Source organism: Microtus ochrogaster, chromosome 4 (assembly GCF_000317375.1).
Source record: "Microtus ochrogaster isolate Prairie Vole_2 chromosome 4, MicOch1.0, whole genome shotgun sequence".
Taxonomy (NCBI): Eukaryota; Metazoa; Chordata; class Mammalia; order Rodentia; family Cricetidae; genus Microtus; species Microtus ochrogaster.
The window spans coordinates 2,052,543-2,079,770 of NC_022011.1; the positions used below are offsets into that span (position 1 = coordinate 2,052,543).

General features: G+C 43.3%; 1 protein-coding gene across 5 annotated transcripts; it reads right to left on the reverse strand.

Moving 5' to 3' along the window:
• On the reverse strand, window positions 1-27,228 carry Mmaa (metabolism of cobalamin associated A). 5 transcript variants are annotated; one of them, XM_026778769.1, is made up of 7 exons: window positions 27,189-27,228; window positions 12,558-12,699; window positions 9,976-10,098; window positions 5,851-6,021; window positions 2,864-2,949; window positions 1,132-1,281; window positions 1-309 (listed from the first exon to the last, which is right to left on the reverse strand). In XM_026778769.1, the coding sequence occupies exons 2-7, from the start codon at window positions 12,649-12,651 to the stop codon at window positions 22-24; spliced, it is 912 nt and encodes a 303-aa protein (XP_026634570.1). In that variant the 5' UTR covers window positions 12,652-12,699; window positions 27,189-27,228; the 3' UTR covers window positions 1-21. The 5 variants fall into 5 exon arrangements, with proteins under 5 accessions (XP_026634570.1, XP_013208920.1, XP_013208917.1 ...); XM_013353466.2 differs by having other exon boundaries at window positions 2,864-2,880; window positions 12,210-12,699; XM_013353463.2 differs by having other exon boundaries at window positions 2,864-2,883; window positions 12,210-12,699.

Genomic DNA, 27,228 nt, shown 5'->3' on the forward strand with positions numbered 1-27,228 from the left:
TGATTGTATAGGGTAAGTTTATTAGGGTTTGCTTTTAAAAGCTTTCAACAATAAGTCTGCTGCTAGTCCTGGGGAGAGGGCCCCGCTGAGAACCTTTCTCTCCATTAGAGGAATCTGTTCCCGGATGCCCGGTTGGGTCTTGAAATGTTCTAAGATGTTTTCCTGAATGAGATTCCACATCCAAACTCTCTGCTGCTTCTGTCTCTTGGTGGTGAGCTCCCCGCTGGCCAGCATTACCTGCTGAAATTCTCTCATTGCATCCCACATCTCACTGATGCCCTCTCCACTTCTGGCAGAAATGCGAATCACCTATTGGGAAGGCAGGAGCAGAACTGTTAGTTCCTGGGAAGTCTGAGAGCTGTCCTTCCTTACAGTTTACGGAAACATGCTAGCATACACTGCGGCACAGCAGAAATAAGATGTCGGTTTAAGGCCCAATTCTTTAGCCCAGAAATGTATTTTAACTAGGATGGCTCGGATAGATAGATGGTCAGGGGAATCCCAGAGGACCTGTGAGCGTCACAGGGTGAGCAGAGATACCGGTAGGAAGGGCTTCCCGAGGTCTGAGTGCCAGACATGAAGGCAAGCTGAGGAAGAGCCCCATTCCCACGTCAGTCAGTGCAAGGCGGAGTACCCAGCACCTCTATGGACAAGATGGCACCGCCCCAGAGGTGCCCAGAGAAGCCAGCAGTACGAAAGGCCTGCTGCTCTCACGATGATCACGGTTTACCCTTTACTAACAGGACGCGACTGCTCTGCTTCCTACAGTATTGCTCTTCATTTTCTCAACGTATGGACAATAATGGGAACGGAAGCATTGTATCACAAGCCTTTGCTCTGGCACAGCTAATCTAACCATGGAGTACTCTATAATCTTAAGGGCAGTTATCACTCCCAATGGTTTACACTGAGTAATGAGCAGTCTCATCTCTTACCTCACTCTAGCTTTTGACATCCTGTGGTTGGAAGATGACATTTAAGATCAGCTATAAACTCTGGCTCTGTCATAGTTTTCAAAGTGCAGTCTTTACATTCCAGAAAAGACTGATTATATGTCCAGTCTGAGACCTATATCCTCTGTCCTAACATGCACAGTCCACTCAGTGAGAAATGGAGAGGAACACAGCAAACCTTTGGTCTCCAGACTCCTGAGCGCCTGCGGAGCAACTTCAGTGCACTCACGTACTCTGCTTGGATTCTGCGGGCTGGCACAACCAAGTCTCCATCAGACTTAGTTATAACTACCAGATCTGCCATTTCAATTATACCCCTTTTGATGCCCTAAAGAAAACAGAAGAACCACATTAATCAGAAACCTTCCAGTTACTCTCAACTAGAATGAAAAAGGACAACCAGGACATGTCATGATTTCAAAGTCACGCACTCTACTGTCCTTCTTTCTGTATCTTCATAAGATCCATGTGCCAGGTTAACAATTATCTGACAAAACTACCTAAATGCAGCAGCTCCTGGAATTACTGAAGTCATCTGTAATGTCCCTTCCAAACTTAGAGACGAACTTGGTGAAATATATACAGACTTCGAGTAAAGAGACGATCAAGACAAAACTTGATGGAGTGGCAGGATGTAGCTCATGTCATCTCACTGAGACAAAGTTAGCCCCCAGGTCACTGCAGGAAGTAAGGGTGAGAACCTACAGTAAATTATAAGCTAACCATACAGCCCGAGGACAAGGAAGGGAAGTTATCTGACTAGTGTCCTACACAATAAGTAAGGCAAGTAGAGAGAGTAAACAAGGGTGACCATGACACTGGGCACTGCCTAGACAGGTGAGAGGAGCAGGACTGCCCCAGCTGAGCCAGCAGACACCAGAGCGTGGGGCCTCTCACTGGCTTGGCTCATGATGAATCTCAGTAAGGAGTGCCTCAGGCTCTATCCATTCCCATTGCAAGCCCCACAGAAGACCAGTCAACAGCAAGGGGCTCCCTGTTGGGACCACCCCACCCACTTCGGAGGTTTCACTTTTTCCTTGATAAAATCAGCTTTTACTTGTTTATCTTTCTTCAGATCCTTACTCTTCGTCAACACGAGACAATTAACCCCACAGTTACCAGGTTGGGGTCACTCTGGTGACTGCTGATCACCTAACACCTAAAACCTTCCACGTGACCATGTGTGAGTCTGCCTCCTCCCACCCACACAAAGTCCCACCCCTTGCACACAGAGACCTATGTGTAGGTGTATCCCAGTGCCTTCCACCACACACACACACCAGAGAGAGAGAGAGAGAGAGAGAGAGTGAGTGTGAGTGTTCTTCACTGGAACAGCCTTTGGCATAGAGCTACGACTATAGACCTCTCCTGAGTTTGAGAGTTATTCTAATGAATTATAGAACCTGGGAGGAAGTGGAGCCTTTAGTTTTGTGGCCAGTGGTACAGGTGACCTGGTACAGCTGATGTCTGAAGTGAGGGGACACTGTGGAAGACCATGTCTGAAATCCGCACCAATTCTAGCTGGCTAGTGACGGATGACAAAGCAGAGTGCTGTACTGTTGGACAGCATGCAAGCTACACAATGATATCACATAAATTACTTTTGAGTCAAGAGGTCTACAAATAGCCATGATGCTGTGGTCTCTTTGGACTGAAGCCCTCCATTTTCCAGTCACTTCCATGCTGTATAGGGAAAAGTTTTAAGTTGTGTGAGTAGCTCAAACTCACACCGTTTAACATTAGTTGAGAAAAACTACACACACATACAGAGACTGAGCCTGTGGCTCATGTGCTCAGCCAACAGGACAATGTCTTTGCCTACACAACCTTCAACTGCATTTACAACAAGGCTGGGCTTCGCATCTGCACTTTCAGAGATATGCCCAGGAGGCTGGGCACCAAATCATTACCTGTAGTTCATCCCCTCCTGCTGGTGGCAGCAATAAAACAAACATATCAACCATATCAGCAACAGCAAACTCCGACTGCCCCACACCTGGAATTTCAAATCACAGCTTTATTTAAGATATTCAGCCATAACATTTCTGTCGTCAAAGTTACTGGCTCATTTCCACTCCACTTCATTCAGATCCTCATCTTCATGACCATATATAGACCCTTAAAGTCCTGCTGCTATAACTAAACACCCAAGAGTTGATAAAGAGAAGTTTCTTTGCTCAGAGTTATGTAGGCTGGCAGAGTCGGCATCTACTCAGAGAGCATCACATGGGAAGGCAGCAAGCATGCTGATGCAGGTGTCTCTGCCCCTTCTTGTGACGTCACAGATGCCATCACAGGGCTTCACGCTTGCCGCCTTAACTACTTCTCAAAGGTCCCCCTCCAAATGCTATTACTATGAATTTGGGTTAATCTGCTAACACACCCTTTCTTTTCTCACTAGACCAGTGTTTTAGATGACGGCCTTATAGATGTTCTCAACCTGTGGGTCGTGACCCCTTTAGCGATCAAATGACCCTTTCACAAAGAGCCTCCTAAGACCATTTGGAAAACAAAGATATTTGGATTCCAAAATTAGTTATAAAATTGCAACTAAATTATTTTAAGTTGGAGGGTCACCACAATGAGTAACTGTATTCCAAGGTCGCAGCATTAGGAAGATTGAGAACCACTGACTTCTAGACTTCCATTCTCTCCTACTCTTAAAGCTTTCTTTTGGTTTCTCTTTCATAAGTAAGTGGCTTGAACACTGTGACTCTAATCTTAAACCATGTCTGCCAATATTTTCATCTCTTTTTGCCTTTTTGTCCTTATTCCTACTCTGCAAACCCCCAATTCTCTCCTCTTTAAACAAGCTTGGAGAGTCCTCTCAATTGCAGCCACACACCACTGAAGGGTCTCATTAAAACCATGCCCCACTACAGGGCTGGAGAGAGCTCAGTGGTTAAAAGCACTTGATATTTTCCAGAGGACCTGACTTGGTTCTTATCGCCATCTAATGGCTCACAACTCCAGTTCCAAAGAACACCCTCTTGTGGCCTCTGTGGGCACCAGGAACACATGTGGTGGCACAGGCATACAAGCAGGCAAAACTTATTACACACATTAAAAACAAAGTCATCTCCTAAATGTATTCAGCCAGTTTCCTTCTTTTGTGTTCACTGTGTCCTACACCACAGAGGAAACAAGGGAAGCACTTCCCAGCTCCTCCCTGGCAATCTCAGCCGGGCCACCCATGCTGCAGTTCTGATGTGGGCAGCACTGCTGAAGAGGCCTCCATCCCAACCACTTTCCTGAACCCTCACTCCTCCACGAAACCAAAACAGGAACAGACATCCCACAGCTTCCTCAACCATCACCGTACTTTTGTATCATTACCAAATTTACTTTTATTCTGGTGGTTTTTAACTTATTCATTTACTTATGTATTATTTCTGAGACAGGGTCTATGTAGACTAGGCTGTGACTCACTATGTAGGCTTTCTCTCCACAGGCACATTTCTGAGCGGCCTTAACCAATGCTCCACGTTCTGACCCACACCCCGGCCTGAACACTGTAAACTCTCTCTGTGTATCTCTATCTAGTCAGCTCCTTTCCTCCCCCAGAGCGGCAGTGTACCAGGTCACCGCCCATATCTCAAGGTCCCCTTTCAGGCAGGTAAAGGTCACCTGGAAGCAAAGGGGCTTCCAGATGAGATCTTTGAAGGTTGGTCAGCGGGTGGTTCCTCTTCATGTTCATCTTTCTGTTTCCTATTCCTTCTTCTTCTATCTGGAACCTAGGTAGATCTGATTCCTAGCAAATCCATGTGGCGGCTAGTCTCCATTTTATCCCTATTTCCTTCATTTAACCTAAACCTAATTTATAACAGTACTAAACTACGAGCCATATTAATAACTGTTAGGTCTGTCCTTACTGCCCAGTCTTCCTAAAACAGAATCACTTGGACACCTAGTAAGCAAGTCCCGGTACTGTACTGATAATTCATGTTGTTCTGCCTTCCAATCATACTTCTGCACGCTGTTCTCTATTGCTCCAATCCTCCTTCCTTCTTCACTCTTACATTCAACAATAAAGTCCTGCCAACTGACTGCCAATACTTTTGATCTGTCTCCTCTTCCTAGCCCTGCTTACTTGAAGTAGAATCTGCATTTCCTTCCTTTGATTGGCACCATGATCCGTTTCCCACGTCCATCCTAAACCATTTCTCATTCTGCTGAAGGTTCCCTCCAAACACATATGGGACGTCCCTTGTTCAGGCTTCCCATTCTCTTTAGAGAAAACACTTTGGCAGAGCACACAAAGAAAACTTGGCCCTAGTCACTGTTTGAGCTCCTCTCTTTGCCCTCAGTGTTGTAAGTGGCCTGAGCAAGCTGCACTTCTCGGGATGAGCCATGCTTCTCTGTGTCTGTCCAATGCCTTTTACCCCCACTATTAACACCCACTTTCCCTCCTCTAAGAAGTCTTCATTGATTCAAACACTGGTCTGGGTTGTGTCAAAAGATCATTTCTCTCCAAGAATGTGAAGGGTTGGAGCTTTCCTTTCAATGTCTTCACTGAATATAATTATGTGCTAAGGACGAAACAGCCTCAGAATCCTAAGTTCCCAGCTGAATACTGTGGACATCAAGTGTGCTTAAGTAGTACTGTGATTTGCTTCCAAAGGCCGGCCGTTCTAGTACTCACTAGCCCCTGCACACAGAACATGCCAATTTACATATCAGCTATGTGGACATGTGGGCCACTTTCACCTTTTATATGGAAGGCTCTTGTGGGTGAGGAGCACAGCCCATATACTCATATTACCTGTGGGGCAATAGCTTGTATTTAATTCCACTTCATATCTGTTGAATGAACTAAGTGAAATCAGTTGTTACTCATCTTTAAATAGTATTCATTATAATGATACATCATTTTTATGAAATAGAATATCACACTCACCTACAGTTTCAATAAGAATGATGTCATATCCCCCTCCTTCACATAACAGAATAGCTTCATTTGTGGTCCTTGTCACACCTCCTAAAGTTCCACTGGTAGGAGATGGCCTGATGTATGCATTCATATCTCTTGATAGCTCAATCATCCGGGTTTTATCACCTAAGAGGGATCCTAAAACACATAGCTACATTTTACAATCATGAAGGACTAATTACACCAATCAGCAAACTGCAGGAGACCTGAGTTACAACAGTTTTTCCCAATGTTTCACTGTTACTGAGTTCTCTTCCCCTCACTGTCTATCCTCACAGTGGAGGAACTAGTCAATCATTCCTGAAAACCAACATGGTCGTTCCAAACTGACTAGACGTTCACATATAAGCCCTCCAGCTCCCCAGGCACCAATCCTCCCTTGCCTTCCTTGACCAATGCCAGTCTCCCAGGACCAAGCCACCCCTCTGGCTGAGTAGTGTGGTCTCTAAAGAGCCATCTCCACTTTGACGTGTCTGCCTCTTGGCTGCTGTCCTACAGGGGCATCTAGTATGTCCTCTTTCACTGATTTACAAGTGGTCAAATCAGGGGCCTGGCTCTACTGTCCCTGGCCACTTCATTTTGGGGTGTTATTTTTATCTTCCTGTTCATCTCAACTCACTGATGACCTGTTTCCTTCAAGTCTTTCTAGAACATTTTCATGATGTGCCCTTTGGTGTAAATCTCAATAGTACACAGGGTGCTCTGTGATCTCTAGCACCCTGGAAGACATGAAAACTTCAGTGGCCCTCTCTTTCTCTTATTACCAAGAGCAGCCTCCACTCCCCATCCTCTTACGTGCACAAATGACATTTTCTCAGCCTTATGCAAATGCTGTGCAAACGCGTATGGACGCTACCTTAACCCCAGTCCCCCCTTACCTGCAGCTGGACAGTGAGTGGAAAGCACAGTGAACAGAGAGAAAAGATCCCTACACCCACCTTGGGGTCTCACAGCTACAGGAAATCTGCCATATCTAGAAACATTCACTTATCACAAATGGGGGCAGGATACTACTGGCACCACCTAGATAAAGGATGGGATTTTGCTAAGCAAACCTCAATTTATGGCTCAGCCACCACTTACAATGAACTGCTACCACCAACAAACAATTGCCACCAATGTCATCAGTGCCAAGGTAGCAAAAATGTGCTGCAGCTATGACATAAGTTCCTTGCCTATGAACCTCATCCTAAAGCTGCTGGACACTGAATGTTAAACGAAATGGTTGTAGTAGGTACTCAATACCCAGAGAAGGGATTGGTTATATTTTTGAACTGAGATATTTGAGCAAACATCAATACTTGAAAATTCTGAAAGAATTAAGACCCTGGAACTACTATTACCTCTTTCTAGTTTTTTATTAAAAATATATTTATTTTTATCATTTTTAATTATGTGTATGTGTATGCACATCTATGTGTGTGTATGTGTGCATGAGTGTAGGTACCCTTGGAGGCTGGAGGTGCTGGCCTCATATCCCCCAGAACTAGTCACATGTAGTTGGGAGCTACCAAGGTGGGTGCTGGGAACTGAACTCAGGTCCTCTGCAAGAGCAGTCCGTGCTCTTAACCACTGAGCCATCTCTCCAGCCTACAAATTTCTTTTTGCCATATGATTATATATTTATATTTACAAGATAGTAAAGACTGAGAAGCTCCTTAACGGTATGCCCCTTCCCTTCACTGCTCCATGTCAGGGCCTTCTCACAGGTACTGACTCTACAGCACGTGGTTCCCATATACCTCAACTACCTTATTTACTCCACATAAACTTTTCCCTGAAGTACTTTTCCGCCTGAAATCATCCATGTGGAAGCATACATCTATCATAGCTACATCATATTACCCTATAGACCCCACCACACTGAACGCAGCATTATGAAATTATTCTTCCATAGAGCTGTCCCTGCCAGTGAACCTTCCAAACTGTTTGCTGTAGACCCCGGGGGTGATCTCAAGGCCATCACAGGAAGGTTTATAAGTCTAAGCACAAGGGCAGACAAAGGGACTAATGCTGCTTACACTCTACTCTAATTTAGTGCTATTTCCAATTATATTTATATAGACCAGGAATTCATATTTATAATATTCTATTTACCTGCATGTATTTTTTTTTAATAGCACACAGTTTTAAAACCCTAAGAACAGGACCCCTCACTTTCAGTTTGAGCAAGGTTAAGAGCCACAGCTTAGTCAATAGAGTACTTGTCTTGCATGAGGAAATGAGTCTGACCCTTAGAACTCTGTAAGAAAATCAGGCCTGGTGGCACATGCTTGTTATCCCAGCACCGAGAAGCAGACACGGTAGATTACCGGAGCTTACTGACCAGTCAACAGAGCCTACTTGGAAGGCTCCAAGAGAGTGAGACATTCTAAGGAAACAAGATTGGCAACACCCAAGGCTGTCCTCCCACACATACCTGCACACATATACATAGAAAATGAAGGTTAGCAGCCATATAGCTATGTGCTTTAATCACAGGATATAACATCAGTTCTGCTATTAATTACTACTTCAAGCTATTGTTTTCTCTTTCTGGAACGAATACACTAGACCATGAAGGTAGAGGGGAAATGGCCTTCTTAGCTGAATGATGTTGGGATTACTTATGAAAGTCCTTCACTAGCACAGTTCATATATTTTCACTGTGCAAAGTCCTTAAACAATAAATAAACTAGACAACAAATTGACATGGATTTATTTAATCTTAGAACTTGAGACCCAAATCCTTTGAATGCTCTGAGTCACATTTCTCAATAAAAAAATAGTAAGAATTGTTATCAACTTCTCTAACCTAAGGTCTTTCAAAAATTACTTCCTGCAGAATACTACAGCATACAAACCAAGCACTTTCAGTGAGTACCTAGGATTTATCCCTCAGAGCACACACTACAGTGTGACCGCTTGTGCTGCCTGTCTCCCTCCTAAGACATAAACACCCTGAAGCATGGTCCCTGCAGTGCTGGTGTCTCACCTACAGAAGGTACACCCATACCCAGTAAGTGAATAACTGTCATCTGAGCAGCTTAAACCACAAAGAGAGAAAGGGGAAAATGTTTCCTGAGTATTTATAGGAAAGACTTTATATGTTTTCTTTAAATGGGCCTTAGGGAGCTAAGTTTATATTCATTTTACTTCTGATGAGCTGCAAATTAAATGCTGAGTGATTGCATGACTTCACATCAGCAAGTAACTGCTGAATACAGTGCAGCGCAGTGTGCCCTGCAGAGTGCAGCAACACATTACATGGCCCTTCAAGCGCCTTCTGTTTCACTGGACACTAACAGACAGGTGACAAGCTATAAACAATTGTATGCCCCCCCCCCCCCGCCAGCTCAATCTTTACTGAAAAGATGCTACACCACCTTGAAGATAAAACTGAGAAGTTAGGCCCACTGGAAAAACAGACTATGAGAAGGGGCTGGCCCTAGGCATGATCAAAGGGCTGAGATGTGTATCCCTCTAACCCTACTTGAGTATCCACTGAGATACCCACAAGCTGACCTCCTGTGTACAATTCAGTACTACCTAACCAACTCCCAGAGTTTCCACCCGTGTTAGAGCTGAGATGGGAAAGACATCCTGGCAGTTGGGAGCCAAGGAATACCACAAAGTCACACCGCACAACAAACCTCACACACGAGCTTTATGAGGAGAGAAAAACCCAGGTCTTTGCTCCAGCAAGAATCTGCAGCAGAGAATTGAGCAGAAGACAGGGTTTATATAGGGTTTCAAGAGCGGGGGAGTTTTCCAGGGTGGCCTGGGACTGGATCTTGAGGTAAAATCAAGGATTGGTGGGATTCTATTTTTCTGTAGGGCAGGGCCTGGCCACTGGGGCCTAGCCACTGAAGTTCCTGAGGCTGGGAAGGGGTCAGGCCTGGCTACTACCAGAGCAGTCTAGGGGTGGAGCCTAGCAATCAGAAGTCTCCAGAGGTGGGGCCTTTTTTCTTTTTTGACAGAGAAAGCCATCCCTCCTGAGTTGGCATGAATAGTCAACACAACCTCACTCTGCAGAACAGGAATGGTTCCTCTCTTAAGGTAAAACTCAGCTGGCAATTAGAGGTCCCTAACTGTAATATTAGCCGTACTCACCACCACTGGTGCAGGAAGATGGGTCCACGGCTAGCACAGACAGTCTGTGCCCTCTCTCGGTCAGCATCTTCCCAAAATATTCTATGAAGGTTGATTTTCCTGCACCAGGGGGCCCAGATAATCCTAGAGTGAGATAATGAAATCAGTACCATGACTAGTTTTGATGAATAAAACATTAGTTTACCTTCTGCTTCCTCTAATTTATGAAAATCATCATTGACATATTTCGACACGCCTTAAATCCATCTCTTTACCTAATTCCCAAGTAGCAGTGAGACACAGAGGCACAATTCTAAGATCCATGTTTTACAAACCCTGCCCTTTTCCTGTACCACAGGTCTTCTGAGACACGCTGCACTGCTTCTGTTTCCATGTGCAGAACTTGTGTACCTGCCCTCCTCTCCTAACAGTGGGCAACTGTCCCACCCGCCCACTGGAAAAACAATCCATTACTCCAGAAACCGCTAGGATTGAGAAAGTAATTTTCTCTACAAACAGTTTTCCTTTGTCTTACTCATACCTTCAAGAAAAAAATCCAATAAAAGAAAATCTTTAAAAAAAAAATCCTGATGTTCAGAAAGGCAGGAAAGCCCCTACATGGAGAGCCATGGCAGGTAAGGGTCAACCCTTGAGCTGTCCGTGGGGGCTCACCCCAGTGCTGCTTGTGACCAGCTCTGTGGTCTGTACGATGCTGCCTCAGCACCCTCCTCAGGACAGTAGCTGCTGCAACAGTCTGGGCCTTTGCAGACGGTTTAAGAGTTAAATGAGATAATGTTTAATATGGGATCACATATACTGCATGGCCTGCAGAACATTAGACACGGGCATCCAATAATCTTCAAGAGTGCATACAGTGTATGCAGGCTTAGGTCCTTACTATAGCTCATGGTTTATTTCCATCCTAAGCACCTTAACAGGTGCTGAATAAATTTGTGCTGCTTTTATTGATGATGACGATAAAATGACTGAAGACTTGAGTTTATCAGGACTAAGATCAGGGTAGACTACCCAGAAGGCCCAGAGAAGGTGTGTGTGTGACTTGTTAAGCAAACACTGGGACTTTTCTCTCTTCAAGGGCTCTCTAAGGCCTACTGTAAGTCATGCTGGGTTTTCTTCTTGGGGGTGTGCTAGTCTGTCTACAATCCAGTATCTATCCAGACCCAGTGTAGTTCCTCAAAATGAGAGTCCCTCCTTGAGGGTAGGGGAAGGAATGTGAAATGCAGGGATAGGTACAAAGGTTGGTTAGAGACCTATGTGTGAAAGCGGCTTTGAAGCATTCATCTCCACTCCTGGAACAAGAGGACATTTGACTCCTATATTACCAATACACAAGGATGTGAGGTCTAGGATGACATCAGTGTTTCTCTTATCTACTCACCACCCACAAAGTCCCTGCACTGTCATCACATCTCAGGATGTCTTTAGAGAATGAGCTGCCTTAGAGTACCTGCTTCACTGCCATGGGATGCCCTCCATCCACCCAAACGGCCTGGCTTAACTCCTGCTACTCAAAATATAGCTAAATTATCCACAAATATAACAGCTTACTCACAGTCTAGGACAAAGCCAAATAATCCAAAAAGCTCAAATGAACATTTAAATACAGATGGTAACCACAGCATGGAGAAGGCAGGGGTTAGAGACACCCCTAGAAGCTCTATGAAAGTATCTGGGTGAAGGGAGGGGCTAGAATCATAGGACATGCCTGGAATCCCAGCACTCAAGAGCTTGAGGCAGGAGGACAGTTAAAGTCAGCCTGTGTGACATAGAAAGACAGAAGAAAGGAAGAAAAGAAAAGAAAAGAAAAGAAAAGAAAAGAAAAGAAAAGAAGGAGGAGGAGGAGGAGGAGGAGAGACTTATGTATAGGAAGAAAACAAAACACCAAATAAACAGAATTTCAAAATGTGACTAAGCTAACCTGGGTCTGGCAGGAAGAGAGAGCTCAGTCTGGACCAGCCATCTGAGGACTGCCAGAAGGAGCAGCACCGTGCTAACAACCCATTGTGTATACTTCTGCTCTGGAATCCACTGCCAGAGTCTTACTTACAACAGAATGCTTACTGAGGACACAGGCTTGTTTCAAATGGCTGTGGGAATTCTACCAGTATGAAGATTACTACTTGTAAAAAATATCATTTAATTCAAATGTTCAAGAAAAGAAGTCTTCATCTGACCTCGCACTACGTAGATGAATTCAGAAAGCCATTCGCTGACAACAGAAAAAGAAAACCGACCTACTCGAAAGGTGAGGGGCTTTCCCTGGTTGAGCCGCTCCTGCTCCCGGCGGTGGGCGAGGACTCTCTGAAGAAGTGCCTGAGCTAGCTCCTTCTTCCTCGCGTGAGTCGATTCTACCAGAGTTATGGCCTCCGCTAAACAAGCTCTTTGCCCGCCAACTAAACCCGTATAAAGTTTATCCACAAATTTTTGTTCTTTATCAGAAAGTCCTTCTGTGTGGTCCTTCAAGGTTGCTTGGGCACATAACGCTCTCCTCGGGCCACCAGACAGCAGCGTCCACTTGGTACAATGGTGTCCTGAGGGCTTCAGCAGCACAGCACTCGAGGCTCCGGATGCAGGATGCCTACCTGAGTGAAGGATACAGTGGAGACGTGGGGAAGGTATTCTAAGGCTGTTTAGGAAATGCTGGTAAGGATGCAGTAGCAGCGTGGGGATGCTCATTTTGCTTGTAATTGGATCCTTTCTGACTCAGTGTGATTTATGAACTCCCTAGAAGGAAGAAAAAGATATTTTTGAGCCCAACAGACAATTAAAACACGGAAGTAGTAAAACTGAGACTGTTTCTCCTACATTGTAAGATATGAATGACCAGGATTCTTGATAATATATGTGATAACTAATTTTGGCTGTCAGCTTGACTACATCTGGAATCAGCTAAAATCCAGGCTACTGGGAGTACCTATGAGAGATTTTCTTAATCAGTTTATTTGAAGCAGGAAGACCCACCCTAAATTTGGGCCACACTTCCTGGTGGCAGCCCACATAGACATGGAAAAAGAAAACTGCTTTTTGCCTGCTTGCCCTCACTCTCAGTACCCTGCTGCTGAGCCATACTTCCTCCAGTATTAGAGCCAACTTCTTCAGGGTTTACACAGACCGAAGAGCAGTTCTCCAGGAATTCTGCAGGACAGTGAGACATCCAGGCTGGAGAACTGACAAGGGCAGAAAGCGCACTCCTTCCTGCACTGTAGGCTACTGCCTGGAGTTCTGACTTTCCTTGATGATGGACTCTAACCTGTGAGCCAAATAAACCTTTTCCTCCCCAAGTTGCTTTTGGTCATGGTATTTCATCACTGTAGCAGAAGCCTAACTAGGAAATTAAAATTTAGGAGAGGCCTCCTTCCTTCGTCATAGTTAGAATAACCCAGAATAATTCAGAATAATCCAAGACATGAAACTACTTTATTGTATTTACATTAAAATTACTCTGTAAGCAAACCAACACAAGGCCTCTGTAAATATACTACATAAGCCTAGCACCCTGTGATCCATTCCCAGGACCCACAATAGAAAGAGCTGACTTCCAAAAGTCCCTACCTCTAAGTATGTGCTATGGCATGAACACAAGTGTGTGTGCACACATACATCATCATCATCATCATAATAATAATAATAATAATAATAATAAATGTAAAAAAATTACAAAATCTCATTAGACTAGATATTTTCTGCCATTTTTTTCCTTGCATTCATCTTAATGATTTCTTCAGGTCAACATACCCGACTCCGAGGCATGCACAAAAGATTCGTTCAAATGATTCCCTCTGCTGCTGGCTTCCTATTCATTCTCTACATAAGGAATGTGATTAGGAGTGCAGCACTTGAGGCAAAAGTTTAGATGCACGTACATACTCAAAGAGACTCCTGAATATAAGCGCACAATCAACAACAATAAGCCTTAATGTGAAGTAAACCGCGTAGGCCATGCAGTGACCAGATCAGTGCATTTTAAAGGTGGTCAGAAGCATCTGGTGCCTCTTCCCAGCCTCACACCAGCCTCTGAAGGGTGCGCATGCTAAGGCCTGAGCCAGCACAGAACCAGGCAAAGAACATTTCCAGCATTACTGAAACGCTCAACACAACTACCCACTATATTAAAGAAAGCTAACAAGTGTGTTGAGTCAGAATGGGATAAGTTATGAGCCAGGGCCACTCACTTTTGCAGTCCTGACTTTGGGCAAGTCACAACCATTCTGTACTTCAGTTTCCTCTGGAGTAAAACTAGGTAAGAGCAGGGTAGTCATAAGGATTAAATGACTCAATTCCTGAGGGAAGCCTGAGGTATTCAGCATCAGCCTTTGCTGTCATTATATCAACTGTAAACACTGTAACACACCCACCTTCCGGGGTAAGCTAGAATTTGTAGATAGCCATAACCTGCCCAATTTGGAGTTTATGGTTGTTTGCAAATGTTGGTTTCCCTATACCTTGTGGCACATTAAGTTACTTTATTGCTCCAACATACTCTCTCTAAACGGTACTTCAAGGCCCATAAACATGAAATTTATTTCAGTTAATAATAAACACTCTACTAGACACAAAGATGAAATGGGTTAAGGTTTTTAATTGGCAAAATTAGAGCTGCTCTGATTTTCCAAGGCAACAACATTGTTCTCTACTTTGAGGAAGCTATTCTTGGTTGTCAACTTGACTACATCTGGAATTAACTAAAATCCAAAGGACTGAGCACACCTGGGAGGGATTTTTTCTTTTATTTATTATGTATACAATATTCTGCCTGCATGTGTCCCTGCAGGCCAGAATTTGGCACCAGATCTTATTAGAGATGGTTGTAAGTCACCAAGTGGTTGCTGGGAATTGAACTCAGGACCTCTGGTAGAACAATCAGTGCTCTTAACCGCTGAGCCATCTCTCCAGCCCGGGATTTTTTCTTAAATTGTTTGAAGTGGGAAGACCAATTTCTAATCCAGATCTTTGAAGTGGGAAGATAAACATCTAATCCAGATCTTTTGAAGTGGTAAGACCCACCTCTAATCTGAGCCACACACTCTGCTGGAAGCCTGTATAAAAGATATGGAAGACGGAAGCTCTCTCTCTTTGCTGGCTTGTTCACCTCCCTAGCAAGTCCATTCCTTCACTGGCATTACAGCCTACTTCTTCAGGATTCCAGTGAACCCTAAAGACCAGCTGAGACATCTAGATTCTCAGACCTTCTGTTCATATGCAATCATTGTTGAACTAGCTGGGCTAGTTTGTAAGCCATTCTAATAAATCACACACACACATATATACATACATATATGTGTGTATACATATGCATGTATGTATATATGATATAATCTATATATTTATAGATTATATTTATATATTTAATATATATCTATGCATTATTCTATGAAGTTCTATTACTCTACAGAATCACGACAAATACAAAGGTATTATAACTTCTCTTTAAATAAAATTAGTCTTATTCTAAAAGGACAATTTATTTTTGAGATTACAATTACATCATTTTCCCCTTCCTCCCTTTCCTCACACCAAACCCTCCCAAATTCCACTCCTTGCTTTTTCAAATCCATGGCACATGCACAGATACACACACATATGCATGTGTGCCTAAACACACACACACACACACACACACACACACACACACACACTCCTACACATAACCTGCTATGTCTATATAGTTACTTATATGTATGTTTTCAGGGCTGGCCATTTGGTACTGATAATCTATTGGTGGGCTCTTCCCTGGAGAAGCCTGAAATAGCATTCCACTTTCAGCATTCCTTAGTGGCCTGTAGTTCTCGGTATGAGCTAAGGCCTTGCCTTGTGGACTTTCCCCTGTCCACTTCAGCATGTCTAATGTCGTTGTCCTTGTTCAGCTTGTGTTTAGGCAGTCAAGCTGGTGAGACTTCAGGTGTGTAACTTCTGACTCTTCTAGGAGACACAGTCTTACAGCAAAATACCCTGATAAAAGGACAATTTCTTTCTTTCTAAATTGTTTTTTTTTTTTTTCAAGACAGGGTTTCTCTGTGTAACAGCCCTAAAGGTCCTGGGACTTACTCTGTAGACCAAACTGCCCTCGAACTCACAGAGATCCACCTGCCTCTGCCTCCTGAGTGCAAGGATTAAAGGTGTGCACCACCACGGCCCGGCATGATAAATATTAAACTTGTAAAAAGTATCATATATCCATCACTACCCTTCCACACTTAAAATAACAAAATCTGTAGGAGCTAGAAAGATGACTCAGTGATTAAGAACACATACTGCTCATACAAAGGACTCAAGGGTTAGTTCCTAACACCCCTATCAGGTAGCTCACCCTAGGGATCTGACACCCTCTTCTGGCCTCCATGGGCATCTGCACTCACTTGCACATATCTGTACAACATGCAATTAAAAAATTATTATTTTGGGTCTGGAGAGATGGCTCAGTGGTTAAGAGCACTGTCTACTGTTCCAGAGGATCCAGGTTCAATCCCCAGCACCCACATGGCAGCTCACAACTGTCCGTAACTCCAGTTCCAGGGGACCCAACTCCCTCACACAGAAATATATTCAGGCAAAATGCCAATGCACATAAAATAAAAATTTTACAAAAAGAAAACCAGCTTAAAAATTAAATAAATTTTTTGGGGCTGGAGCGATGGCTCAGCAATTAAGAGAACTGGCTGCTTTTCCTAAGGATTTGGGTTTAATTCCCAGTACCCATATGGCAGCTCACAAGCGTCTGCAACTCCTGTTTCAGGGATTTAACATACTTTTCTGGTCTCTGAGAGCACTGCAAGCAAGTGATTGACAAAGTTTCTGTCCCGCCTAGTCCCACAGCTATTCAGTTCCAAATAAACACACAGAGGCTTATGTTAATTATAAACAGTTTGGCTTATTGCTCAGGCTTATTAATCTATAATTCTTATCCATGTTTAGCCATGTGGCTTGGTACTTTTTCTCAGTAAAGCATTCTTATCTTGTTCACTCTGCATCTGACTTGCAACTGCATCTCTGCCTTTCCTCTTCTCAGAATTCTCCTAATCTAGTCATCCTGTCTATACTTCCTGCCAATCAGCACTTTATTAAACCAATACTAGCAACAAGTCTTTACAGTGTACAAGAGCATTATCCCACAGCAGCACACAGCAGACATACAGGCTAGTAATATACACACACTAATAAAATATTTTTTAATAAATAATCTTTTTAAAAAATTAAAAGGGAATCTCTCTTGGGAGGCCTTTACCAGCATACCTTTAAGCACAGTTCTTATGAGCACTGCTATCAGCACCACTAGACTGGGAATTCATGGGCAAGAACTGTGTTTTTATTCAGCCATTCCTTTCTGAGCACAGAGTGCTCCCCAAGCCCAGGAGAGATCAGAATAACAATGAAGCACAGATGGTTACAGAAATGGTGTTAGCTGTTCCAGCCTTAATCTGACCTGGTCCCCCAGTTTAAGGAAGTTGTAGAACCTTAAAGAGGCAGGACCTGGCCGACACAAGTGATTCCCTATGGGGTAACCTTTGATAGTTCTATTTGCATCTGTCCCAAGCTCTTGGTTTTCTGTATGCCTGGGTGACATGAGGAGCCCAGCCATCTGTTCTAGCTACCATGTCTTCCTCACCATAATGGCCTGACTTCCTGAGAACAAGAGCCAAAGTAGGGCTTTCCTCCTTCACATCACTTCCTTCAGCTACTTTTAGTGAGTGGTGAGAACAGTAGCTGATACACAGCTATCAGCTTTAACCTTCTATGTAGTTCCTCACAGCCGTTCTAAAAAAAAATACTATAATAAAATTAATGCTTAAGTTCAATAAAAAGATTGGTTTTCCAAGTAGGGTCACATTTCCAGGTTTGGAGATTAGGATGTAGACATACCTACTGCTCCTTCATAGGAAAGATGCTTCATTATCTTCAATGATGTTGCCCTAGCACTTCAAGAGCTTGCAGAATAAGACATATCACATCCAAAGAAAACAAAACAAACAAATAACCTGATCCAGAAAGTGAATAATCAATATTACAGGAGCTGTCTCTGTCAAGTCTTCAAGTAGTCAATGCCACAACTATGTCTAAAAGAATGAAAAAACTAAAGAATGAGGCAGGTTTTCCAGGCTGAAGCCTTAAATGTGTAAATTCAGAGTAGGTACTTGGTCTAGTCCTTGCTATATTAGAGAAGATGGGGAAAGTCAATGAAAGCAAAAGGCCTGGGTATACAGAACTAGTGATGGGATACGAGGTTTGAACCAGAACAAAAACTGAAGCCAAAGAATTACCTTTTGTCTGTTGTCATGGAAAAATAAAAGAGGTTTTTACAGAGGCAACACAATCAACCTTATTATTAGTGGTGGTGGTGGTGGTGGTGGTGGTGGTGGTGGTGGTGGTGGTATATACATCTTGAAGCAGTGTGAGAGTTCAAGAATGATAAGACTCTAACAGAGCCCAGAGTAAGAAACCTGAGCAAGGCTCCCTAGCAAGGAAACAAAGGGAAGAGGAGGACACAGACCTGGGTGGGGCATTAAGGGATAGAAAACAGAAGCCAGATTTGAGAGTTTCCTGTCTCTGTTAGAATTTTCAAAGCTGACACATCTGGCATGCTGCAATTACTTAAAAACAAAACTACCACAAAGATCCTGCTGATGTGGGATTCCCCTCTGTAAGCTGTAAATATGTTTTATTACCGTTGGCTAATAAAGAAGCAGGCAGCACAGAATAGAGCAAGGCGGGAATTCTAAGCAGGGATAGAAGAGAAAAGAAGACAGATTTAGGAAGATGCCATGTAGCCACCTAAGGAGACAGATGCCCTAGAAGATGTCTGTACTCATAAGCCTAGGACTAAAATCCAGGACTTTGGGCTCTTTCTGACAAAAGAGATGTCCTGTGGGGGAAAAAAGAAACAGATATTCATAACTGCCTACCTTTGAAACTGAGTAAGATGAATTTTAGTTCCAATGAAGAGAGGCTGGAGAACAGAGGAAAACACCCTCAAGCCATGGAACATCGTACTATCCAATCTAGTCCTACCATTCTATAAAAGATGTTGTCACATTCAGTCTAAGCACAAATTAGAACTATTTAAAATATATCCCTTTTTATTAACAGGCCTTACCATGTCTACTTCTTGTTACCAAACAAGCCCTGAGAAACCCCAAGCCAAGCAGATCATACAGTTTTCAGTCAGTTGAGCATTTACTATATGCCATGCACTAATCTTAGCATTGGGATTATGTCCACAAGAAAAGGTTGCTGCTTATGTTCTCAGGGGGAAGTCCATTTACGGTCTGTTTGTCAGTCAGTCACTACGGCTAGATCTGAATAAGCCAGGGAAAGTTCAGGAGAGACAGTCAAAGACAAGTTAAACACAAGGCTTTACAGACACACGAATAACTGACTTTGAGTGAGGCGTGACACCAGCACAAAGAACTCATCGCACAATTTTTAAAAGGATCTCTGGCCATTTCATGTAAAATTCCAAAGTAGGTAGTGGGGCATGAGATACAAGAACAGAGATCAGAAAACAAGTCAGGAAATTATTGTAACTGTACTGATGGGAGATGAAGGCTTGGACCAAGTGAAGACGAGGCTGATTCAAATTCCATATGAATTCTGAAGCATTTGTTTTACACAAGATGTAGGATAGGAAATGGAGTAGTTAAGACCTAGGTAAAAGGTCTTCCTGAGCCACAGAAAGCTGAAGACTAGGAGAGGAGGTCTGAGGTCTAACCAGGAGTTGAGAGGAGAGATATATCCACAAAAATAAACTTAATTTTTATTATTTTTGTGTGTTGGGGACACACACTTGTGTGTATAGGTATAGTCAGGCATTGTCACATGTGTATGGAGCCTAGGGATGCTGTCAGATGTTTTCCTTAATTGCTCTCCACCTTGTATACTGAGATGGAGTCTCTCATTTGAACTGTTCACTGATTTGGCTAGTCTGGTTAGTTAGCTTGCTTTGGGGCCTCTGTCTGCCTGCTGAGAGCTGAGATTACAGGCATTTAGTGGAGGCTAAGGACCTAACCAGTCCTCACACTTGCATGCCAAGTGCTTTATCCATTAAGCCATCTCCCATTCATTTTTTTTCCTAAGACAGGGTTTCTCTGTGTCACTCTGGCTGTCTTTGGAATTCCCTTCGCAGACCAGGCTGGCCTCAAATTCATAGAGATCCACCTGCCTCTGCTTCCCTCGTGCTGGGATTAAAAGTGTGCCGTACCACTGCCCGGCCCCAGATTTAATGTTTAAGAAAACCCATTTGGATATCAACTGAGCAGAGAGGTGCCTTTCAGTCTCAGGTTCAGTACAGAAATCAGAGCTGAGGCACAGTTTGGGTACCACCAATGTTTAGATGTTGTTAAAATCCATCTGATATAAACTTATTTTAAAACTGATAGAGAGAAAGGAGCTAGATAGCATTTTTAAAAATAAAACTTCATATACATTATGATTATAATGGTGCTTCTATGTTGTCTGGCAGACTATATTTTTATAATTTTTAAAAAGAAGCATGTTATTATAGTGTATAGTAATGGCATCTCTAACAGTGTCTCTGTCTCTAATTTTGTCAAGTCTGTGAATATATTATTTTACTTTACAAAGAAAATTGAAATATGCTAATAGAATTCAGGGTGCTAGTCAGCTAAGTTAAAGATAAAAAGGATTAGTCTACTTAATCCAAGTTGACTCAATGGAATCACCAAGGCTCTTTAAGATGAGGAAGGAGGCAGGAAAAAAGAACAGCCTGATGGCATGAGGATTCAATCTACACTTGCTGGCTTTGAGGCTGGAGAAAAAGGACCGACCAAAAAACGCTGACTGGAAAAATCAAAGAGGCAGATTTCACTGAGACGAGGATGGAATAAATATCAATGGCACCTTAATCTCAGCCTACTTTGACCCAGGCCAGGATGACCAACCGAACTCTAAGACAACGAATTGTTGGGCCCGCAAGAGCTCAACAGGTAAAGGTGTTTGCCGTGCAAGCCTGAACACCTGAGTTTGAGCCTCAGACCTGAAGTAAAGGTAGATGGAGAGAACCAACTTCACTAAGTTGATCTCTGACCTCCACGTGCTGAACTAGGCATGTGCACCCTCCCTCACAAATTAATAATTAAGAAAACAAATCTGTATTGTCTTAAAGCACTAAGTGTATGATGATTGTCACAGTAACAACACCAACAGAAAACTAATACAGTTGCTATAGCAACCACAAAATCTTTTTTAAAGATTAGAATTTAGATTTCTAAATGAGAAATGTCTAATAACCACTCATGATTTAATTATCTTTGCCATAACCTGTGGCCTCTCCATTCCTCATTTAGGTCTCTTCCTAACCCAGGAATCAACTTGATGAGCCTTTTACTATTTATTGTAACCTTCAGTGTTACATTAAATATATGTGCATGTCAAGTTCCAAATTAGATATGAAATTAGCATATCTTCTAAAAAAGAAACTAAAAGAATTACATGCAAGGTGGAAAGAGCAGTTAGTGTTTTAGCTATGCTTCTACACACAGATTTTTATCAGAATCATACAGAGATTAGAAGTGCAACCACTCTGAAACATGCTATCCATAGGCCACTACTATGCCTATTCTGCCATAAAATTTCTTTGACTGACAAATGTCTCGAGTTAAAATAGTACCCCCTGAGACACATTCCCCTAACCCTTCCCAGACAGCCATGCTAGTCAATGCTCCATGACCTTTAGTTCTCATCTGCGATACGATAGTTGTTGCCTTGTCTTGAACTCTATTAACCAAGTCTCATGACTCAAGGCAGCTGAAGATCCTCCCACACCAGTCTTTACTCCTCAGGCTGGGCAAGAGTCTGACCAACAAGAAAACTGTGTGATCAGAGAACCCATACAAAACACACTTTGCTCTTCTAAGTGCCCTGATTTCATTCAAGACAGCCTTGGCATCTAGTCAAATCTCCAAAGAAGAAATTAAATTGGAAGGAACCAAACCCACTACAAGGACTCGATCAGATGGAAATATGTCCATTTATAATAGCACAAGCACATTCTCTAAAAAAGATTAATAAAAACTGTCTAATAGAAAAGTATAGCTTCCTTTAACATAAAAAAGTAGTTTCCTGAAACAATTTTAGGATAATGTTTTATTAACTGATTATTTCATGCATGCAATGTCTTCCAACAATTTCATGGCATTCTCAGAAAGCCCACCTATTTGATAAGCTTATGGTTTGTTCTGCAGACTGTTCTTTGAGGCCCACACAGATCTTAAAAGTCTTTTAAGTAAAACACAAGAACTAAGAAAAGAATGGTATCATTTTTACACACCACCAATAAACTAAAAAAGATTATCCAGATTCTATTGACACTTACTGGACTATTTCCAAGGGTCCCTTTCTTTGCACCCCGCCTCTATGTGGACAGCAGACCCCAACACCTCTGCTTCACTTCTGGGTAGTACATCTGAGGTTCTTTTCTGTGTCCTTTCCTAACTAATCCATGCAATAACCCTACAACAAAGGAGATCCTGTGGCACAGGTGAGGAGGCAGCACCATGAGGTTGGGTGGACCAAGGCCTCCCAAGAAGTGCTGGGATTTCATAACACAGATCTGGATGATAGGCCCTCAAGAGAAGTAAAATAGCCTTTACATCTGGATGTGGAATGGTTACATCTAGCTGTTTATTGGCTTTTTTTTAAAAATCAATTTTGTCAAAATTGGAAAGGCAGCATGACTTCCCAATAACGTGTTAGGTACAGAACAAACTAAATTTTAAACATTTTAAAACATTCTTTTGTTTCACAGAAAAGTCACACCCAGTAAACCCACAATTTATATAACCTATTATTTAATTAAACTGATTTTAAAAGGTCCAATTTCCTAATTGGACATTTCTTAAAAGCAAATATAACTTGGCCTCATCAACAAGTTTCTATCTCTAATATACATGTCACAAGCATACTGAGAAAGAAGCTTGTAACGTTGTTGACGTTCTAGCAGACTCTGTCCACTATGCTGGCAAAATGATGTAAGCAGAGAGGGGCTTCCCACTTGTTCATGTAACTAAACAGCTTGGCCTGCTTTCTGAAGAACAAAGGTCAAAGAATGTGACAATAATCATAATCAAACTGTTCAATTAATTGTCATGATTTCTGACAGTAAGGTTTTACTCTGCAATTTGTAGGTTAAGCACTACCAAAACACAGAATTCCGTACCATTTACCACATTTGGTCACTTATTTCGAAGTACTGTCGTACCTAGTAAGCCAGGACGCCAGTGTTTTAATATACACTGAAAAATACTAAGTAGGCACAAATACTGAAATAGGTTAAATCATCACTTCCTTCTATGGCTTGGATCTAAAAATATACTAAAAATCTATGTCTGAGAGGCTTGGTTCTAAGCTCTTGGTGCTTTTAGGGGCACCAGAGCCTTGGGAAAGTGGGCCTCAGGGAAGCTGTGCTGTGGGGGTAACTTCAAAGGGATAGTGAATCCCAGCCCTTTCTCTTCCATTCCTGGCTCCACCAGGCACTCAGCTCTTCTGCCACAGGTTTCCACACAATACACTGTGCCAGCACAGGGCCAACAGGGACGAAACTGAACCACAGTAAACAACTGAGCACACCTGCCCTCAGAGAGGTTCACATGGATAGTAACAATGAGTTCACATCTACTTGCCTCAAAAACACAATTTATTATTCCTTCTCCATCCTCTATCTCTCTAATACAATAAGGAATGTATGTCATAAGAAGGAATATATTTAAAACACACATGCTCACACATACATGCACAGAACACAAATGCTGCCCAGTGACACTTAGCCCTTTGACATGTGATATACTCTAGTACTGTGTCCTCTGAACACTGGTAAGAGGTGAAGCTCAAGAGCGCAGTCTGCTACAGCCACCTCTCACCGTGATCTATTCCCCCTCCACACTGCCATGCAGCTCATGTTCACATTACTCTCCCTACAACACCCAAAGGCTCCCCTTGCCTTACCTGAAGAAACAGAAACAAATTGGCTTTTTTCTATCAAGATGCCATTCATACAAGAAATACTTATAGTGAAGTTATGGGGCACTGTGCCGGATCATATGGTCAGGCATGACTCCTGACGCCAGAGTTTACAGTCATTACGTAAACATCTTTATACTCCTTTGGGAACTCTTTTATCATTCTCTCAACTTCCTCCTTTCCTCTCCTCAACTTTTACTCCCCGGCTATAACCATTCTGATCTGCACAAAAACCCCAGAGAAGGCTACACTCTGACACTCTGTTATACAGAGTGGCTGTCATCCACATTCTTTCTCTTCAAAATCTCACAAAATTCTTTCAGCTTCCAAGAATCAGATTAAGTGTGTCCCCTACAGAGCTCCAACAGATTGATTTCTTAGTTTGCCCCTCCTGCCTCTCGCCATCGCACACCAAACACATTCCTGACAGCTCTCATCACAATGCACTGTGGTCACTTTTAAGATGGCAGTTGTCTTAGGGTTTCTAGTGCTATGAAGAGACACCATGACCACAGCAACTCTGATAAAGGAAAACATTTAACTGGGGCTGGCTTATAGTTTAGAGGTTTAGCCCAATATCATCATGGTGGGAACCATGGTGGTTTGCAGGCAGACACGGTGCTAGAGAAGGAGCTGAGAGTTCTAGGTCTTGATCCACAGGCGGCAGCAGGAGACTGGGTGCCACACTGGGAATAGCTTGAGCTCTGAGACCTCAAAGCCCACTCCCACAGTGGCACATTTCCTCCAACAAGGTCATACCTAAGCTAACAAAGCCACACCTCCTATAGTGCCACTCCCTATAGGCCAAGCATTCCGTGAGCCTCCAAGGACCATTCCTATTCAAACAGCCACTACAGTCTTCTGAAGACCATGGTTTTCTTTGTACCCACAGCTTACTGTTCACAGAATCAAAGAATACACGCAATAATTTTGCATGAGTCCATGACTCTATTAAACTGACTGCTAACTTATTCTGAAAATAGAATACTTGTGTTTAAAGCCTGGTTTGCTTTTTTTTTCCCTTTTCATTATTTTCTCAGCAGCAGGGTCTGACAAGACATTTGCCTTGGAACTGATCAAGTGAATACTCTTAAATTTCACTAATTACCAAGGCAAGAAAAGGCATTACAAACTCAATACATCAGTATCTATTACGTGGCATGATACACACAGGCCATGCAGTTACCCCACAAGTGCCTTGAATTGGGAGCTAAGCTGTCAGATGCCATGAATCATCATCTCTACCCCTTGGCAAAGCTTCACCTCTCTTTCAATGATTTTAGGGCGTTTCTGCAGAGTGGACCAACTTTCTTAAGTAAGCAACTATTAAGCAAGGTTTAAGCGGGTCACTGATATGCGAAAGTAACACAGAATCACTGAACGCATGGAGGGTCTCTCTGAAGTTCTCATACACTTCACCTTTTCCTGTTTCCAGAATGACTGACAAGTCCAAATTTCTTTGAGGTCAGTTTGTGGTGGGAGTCTCTCACCTTTAAATGTCTTCATTCATTCTGCTGCAGCCCTGGTTCAAATCTGCAGTGTGAAGAGCTCGGAGACTAGCTCTAATCACTGAGCACTCTCTTACAGTCTTGGGTTCCTCCAGTAAAAAATGTAAATATACCAACATGCAAGAGGAACAGCAAGTATGGGCGGCTGTGCCCACAGGTCTGCCTTAGAACCTGGCACCAGGTGCTTGCTGACCAACCCTAAGAACGGCTCTGCTACCGTCTCCTCCCACCCCCTGGGCTGCACAGAAAGACAATGTGGGCGCTTTACTCTCTTTATATCTGTCCTCGGACTGCAATTCCCCAAGCCAGGCCAGGAGTACCTGATGAGAAAGGAAATTCTCAGGCCCCAGCTCCAGACTTTGTGAACCAGAAACTGTGTTCTGACGTCTGCTGCTGGCAACAACTGTGTCTGACAATCTCCTTTCAAACCTCCTCCAAGGAGACTCTGTTTTCCAAACCCGCCACCTGCTTTCCCAACACCCAGACTTGACCTGCAGGTCTTTCCTCTTCTGACATTTCTCCTCCTCTGCTTAAATTGCTGTTTTCTTAAATCCTCTTCTGATGATCCCGGCTTTGGGGGATTTTTTTTTTCCATTCTCTAATTCCAACTATTCTGCACACTAACTTAGGTGACAACCTGCACAGATCACTAGTAAGTTGTACCTGACGCAGAGGGGACATGTTAACCCAGTTGAACGCCAATTACATTAAAATCAAGGGGGAAATCACATAAAAATACGGATATTGGTTCTGTGTTGAGAAAACCAGATCTCTGTAAACGATCCATGCCAAGGAAGATTTTAAAGCAATGTGTACACCTTTCTTACATACAGGAAGATCAAGTATTTGTTTTTACTACGTGACACCAATCACCTGGGGCAATTTTCAATAATTCCCTAGCTCTATCCATTCCAAATAGATTGTTGTGATTCCTTCAAAATGTCTAAGTACCGATTTACGCTACTCATGCTTATGTAACTTCTTGTTCATATTTTCTCCTAATAGGAAACAAACCCTTAAAAAAGTCATTCTCTTAAACATATTATTTCCCAAAATATAATTTTTACTTTGTTAAAGAACATTTTGGACTTTATAGATGACCCCCAAATGTTTCGTTTCTCCTGGAAATTGATTTTCTACCAGCCTAGACAGCTTTATTGTCTCTGTTCTCTAAAATATATGCTTGGGCCCCAACTCTTAAGAAGGGCAGCTGGCAGTAAGAAATTCTGTTCACGTTATTATGGCCTACGCTGGATTTCACGTTTCAAACACGAAACACGTATTGCAGTTGACGGGTCCTCAGAAGAAGAGCGCTACAGGCGCTGTCCATGCACTGCTTCGTGACTCGTACTCTGAGCCCTACTTCATATCCTGGTGTGAATCTCCTCGAAATAAGTGTTCACGCCACTCCCGAGTGTCTGCTACTCCCTTCCCCAGGCGGGGCTGGTGGACACGGAGCAGCCGCCGGCCCCGTCTTCCTCCGTGCGGCCCGAGCAGAGTGCAGAAACCCGCGCTGCAGAAGCGGCCCGCGCCGCTGCGACGCCTTTCTTATGTAAGGAAAAAGCGCGCCGTCCCTCGAGTCCTTCCTCCGCACACACCCCGCCCCGATTCAGCCACATCCTCCTCTGCTGCCCCCCGCGAGCCTCCAGGGGGCGCCGCCGACAGCGGGGCTGACCCCGGGCGCAGGACACACCGGCCCCACTCCCGGCCTCAGCGCGCACAGGGTCCCAAACTCACCCTCCCGAGGTCGCACCGCGCCGCGCCGCACCGCCCCTTC